The sequence below is a fragment of the Ailuropoda melanoleuca genome, chromosome 4 (assembly GCF_002007445.2).
Source record: "Ailuropoda melanoleuca isolate Jingjing chromosome 4, ASM200744v2, whole genome shotgun sequence".
Classification (NCBI taxonomy): domain Eukaryota; kingdom Metazoa; phylum Chordata; class Mammalia; order Carnivora; family Ursidae; genus Ailuropoda; species Ailuropoda melanoleuca.
The window spans coordinates 113703658-113706526 of NC_048221.1; the positions used below are offsets into that span (position 1 = coordinate 113703658).

General features: G+C 33.8%; 1 protein-coding gene across 2 annotated transcripts in view; it reads left to right on the plus strand.

Annotated features, from left to right (window-relative positions):
- HNRNPLL (heterogeneous nuclear ribonucleoprotein L like) overlaps positions 1–2509 on the plus strand; it is a 38113-nt gene extending 35604 nt beyond the window's left edge. For both annotated transcript variants that reach the window (XM_034659638.1, XM_034659639.1), the window contains one exon: positions 922–2509. In XM_034659638.1, the coding sequence (XP_034515529.1) occupies positions 922–977 (56 nt within the window). In that variant the 3' untranslated portion in view covers positions 978–2509. The remainder of the gene's footprint in view (positions 1–921) is intronic.
- Positions 2510–2869: the final 360 nt, after the last annotated feature.

Sequence of the window (2869 nt, forward strand, 5' to 3'; positions counted from 1 at the left end):
GCAGGAACAGTTATTTTTTTATCCTCTCCAGTGTCATGCAAATACTTGTTAATTGATATGCTTTTTCCTGTATAGGAATTAAAAAAATTTTTTTAAATACATAAGATACCAGGATTGTTTCTTTGCGTAATTAATTGAGGAAGAGATATCTCTGCCTGGTCTGAAAAGTTAAAGAAAAATGTATAAAATGGAAAAAATTTTGTGGATTATTCTTTCTTTTTTTGAGTAGTTTTTAGAATTTAATACTAGATCTCCTGGAACTTTTTCAGTTTACTAATACCTTCTTGTACATTCCATTCTTATCCCATTTCCCAGCCTGTATTTGAATTGGCTATTTTTTAATTTAAATTCAGTTAGCCGACATATAGAACATCATTAGTTTCAGATGTAGAGTTCAGGAGTTCATCAGTTGTATATAACACCCAGTGCTCGTCATATCACCCTATTACCCCTTGCCCCCCCACCAACCTCCCCTCCAGCAACCCTCAGTTTGTTTCCTAGAGTTAAGAGTCTCTTCTGGTTTGTCTCCCTCTCCATTTCCCATTCATTTTGAACTGGCTTTTAAGAGGAATTGCCATTCTAATATATTCTGCAAAGTTAGCTTTGCTAATGGACATAAGCCTAATCCCATACTGTTTATCCCTAATGATTAATTCACTAAGAAATATTGAGTGTCTCTATTTGTCAGATAAGGTTTAGAGCAGTAGGAATGTAGCAGTGGACAAAATCCCTGCCTGCATGTGGCTTACCTACTGGCAGAGATGTACAAAAGTAATCTTCCCCTTACCTAACATAAATTTTCCTCCTGTGTATTTCTGCTTCTGATTCTATAAAAAGGTGAAATAATTTACTGTGATAATTTGGGGTAATCTTGGAAGCTTGATGAAGTGAACTGTTAACTTTGTTTTTTAATTTTTGCAGATGGTTCCAATCCCTACACATTGAAGCTTTGCTTTTCTACATCATCCCATTTATAAGAAGAGGAGAGCATGTTAAAATTTATGTTCGCCTTTATTACAATTTTAAAGCTACACTTCATTTAAAAAAATCTAAGATGGTTGATCTAATGTTGCCTTGCTTACTTTGATTTAAGATCCTGTTCTGTAATAAACAAATATTTTGCCTTGAGTAAATTTGTTGTAAAGTTAAATATTGAATTGTTTTCATTTTAAAATAGAATGTCATAATTTAGACTATCTACAGCTTCCTTGTAGATTACGCAAATATATGATTTCTAATCTTATTATTTTTCTTCCACAGTGAAAATATATTTGCGTTCTTAATGCTAATTATCTGCAAGTATTTTTCCATTGTGTATGAGATTAATGCAGGTGAAAGTATTGCATTTTAATATAGAATTCCTATTATATGTTTAGATGTTTAAGTATGTTGCAGTTATTCATATTAAACATAACTTGTATTTATTAAGTATTTTAATCAAGTTTGAGAATAACATTGCACATAATGAATTTTAAGTACTAAAGATTTAGCTGATTTTATATTTCTGAAAGGCTAACAGACATGGATACACTTGTACAGTATGCACTCAAACTTATTTAAATTGGTGTAATTTTTTTTTTTAAGTCATTGTCCATTTGTATTGACATGCCTCTGTTTCTAGTTCCAGTTTGGAGATTTTATAAAGTTACAACAATGAGTTAATGTGTTCATCTTCATTTGTTGCATGTGACTTGATCTTGAAAACACATGTGGTATTTGGCATTAAGATTTTAATAGGAGTTACGATTAACAATTCCTAACCTGAGATCCATGAATGGGCTTTAGGGAGTCCCTGAATCCCTTAAAATTGTATGTAGAATTTTGGGTACTTGCATTTTTGTTTTTTACTCTTGAATCCATCAGTAATATATGTATTTTTCTATATGGTGCAAGGTGTAAGGATCTAATTTTATTTTTATTCCAAACAGATAGCTATTTGTTTCAATGCCATTTATTAAACATTCTTTCTCCCACTGGATCTGTTTTTTCCTTTTTTGGGGAAGTAATATAAGGAAGGTATAAACATGGTATTAAGAGACCACTTGAATGCCTTGGTAGCTCAGTTGGTTAAGCGTCTGCCTTTGTCTCAGGTCATGATCCCAGGGTCCTAGGATTGAGACCTGCATTAGGCTCCTTGCTCAGTGGGGAGACTGCTTCTCCCTGTCTCTCTCTGCCAAAGCAGACACTTAACTGAGTCACCCAGGTGCCCCAAACTCATAGCTTTTTTATAATAAAAATGTGATATAGCCATTTTATGTTTATCTTTAATAAAAGAGAGAATGTTTCATCTACCTAGAATAACTGAAGTTAGTTGGCAACAGCAATTTTGTGATCTTGAGACTTTTAAACAAATTTGCAAGTAGAAGTTCGATTGAGATCTTTTCTAAAAGTTTTATTTTGAATTTTAACTTTAAAAAGACAGTTTGCCTTAATCCTTTTAGAAATAAGACAGGTTTAAAAAGTTTTAGAGCTGCTGAATAGAAAGTTAAGACGGAATCTAAACACACATTAACATTTATTTCCCCTTGAATTTTTTTTTTTAAGATTTTATTTATTTATTTGATAGNAGCTGCTGAATAGAAAGTTAAGACGGAATCTAAACACACATTAACATTTATTTCCCCTTGAATTTTTTTTTTAAGATTTTATTTATTTATTTGATAGAGAGACAGCCAGCGAGAGAGGGAACACAAGCAGGGGGAGCGGGAGAGGAAGAAGCAGGCTCATAGCGGAGGAGCCTGATGTGGGGCTCGATCCCATAACTCCAGGATCATGCCCTGAGCCGAAGACAGACGCCCAACCGCTGTGCCACCCAGGCGCCCCTATTTCCCCTTGAATTTTGGTAGCTGCGGACCAATGTCCCTTTAGC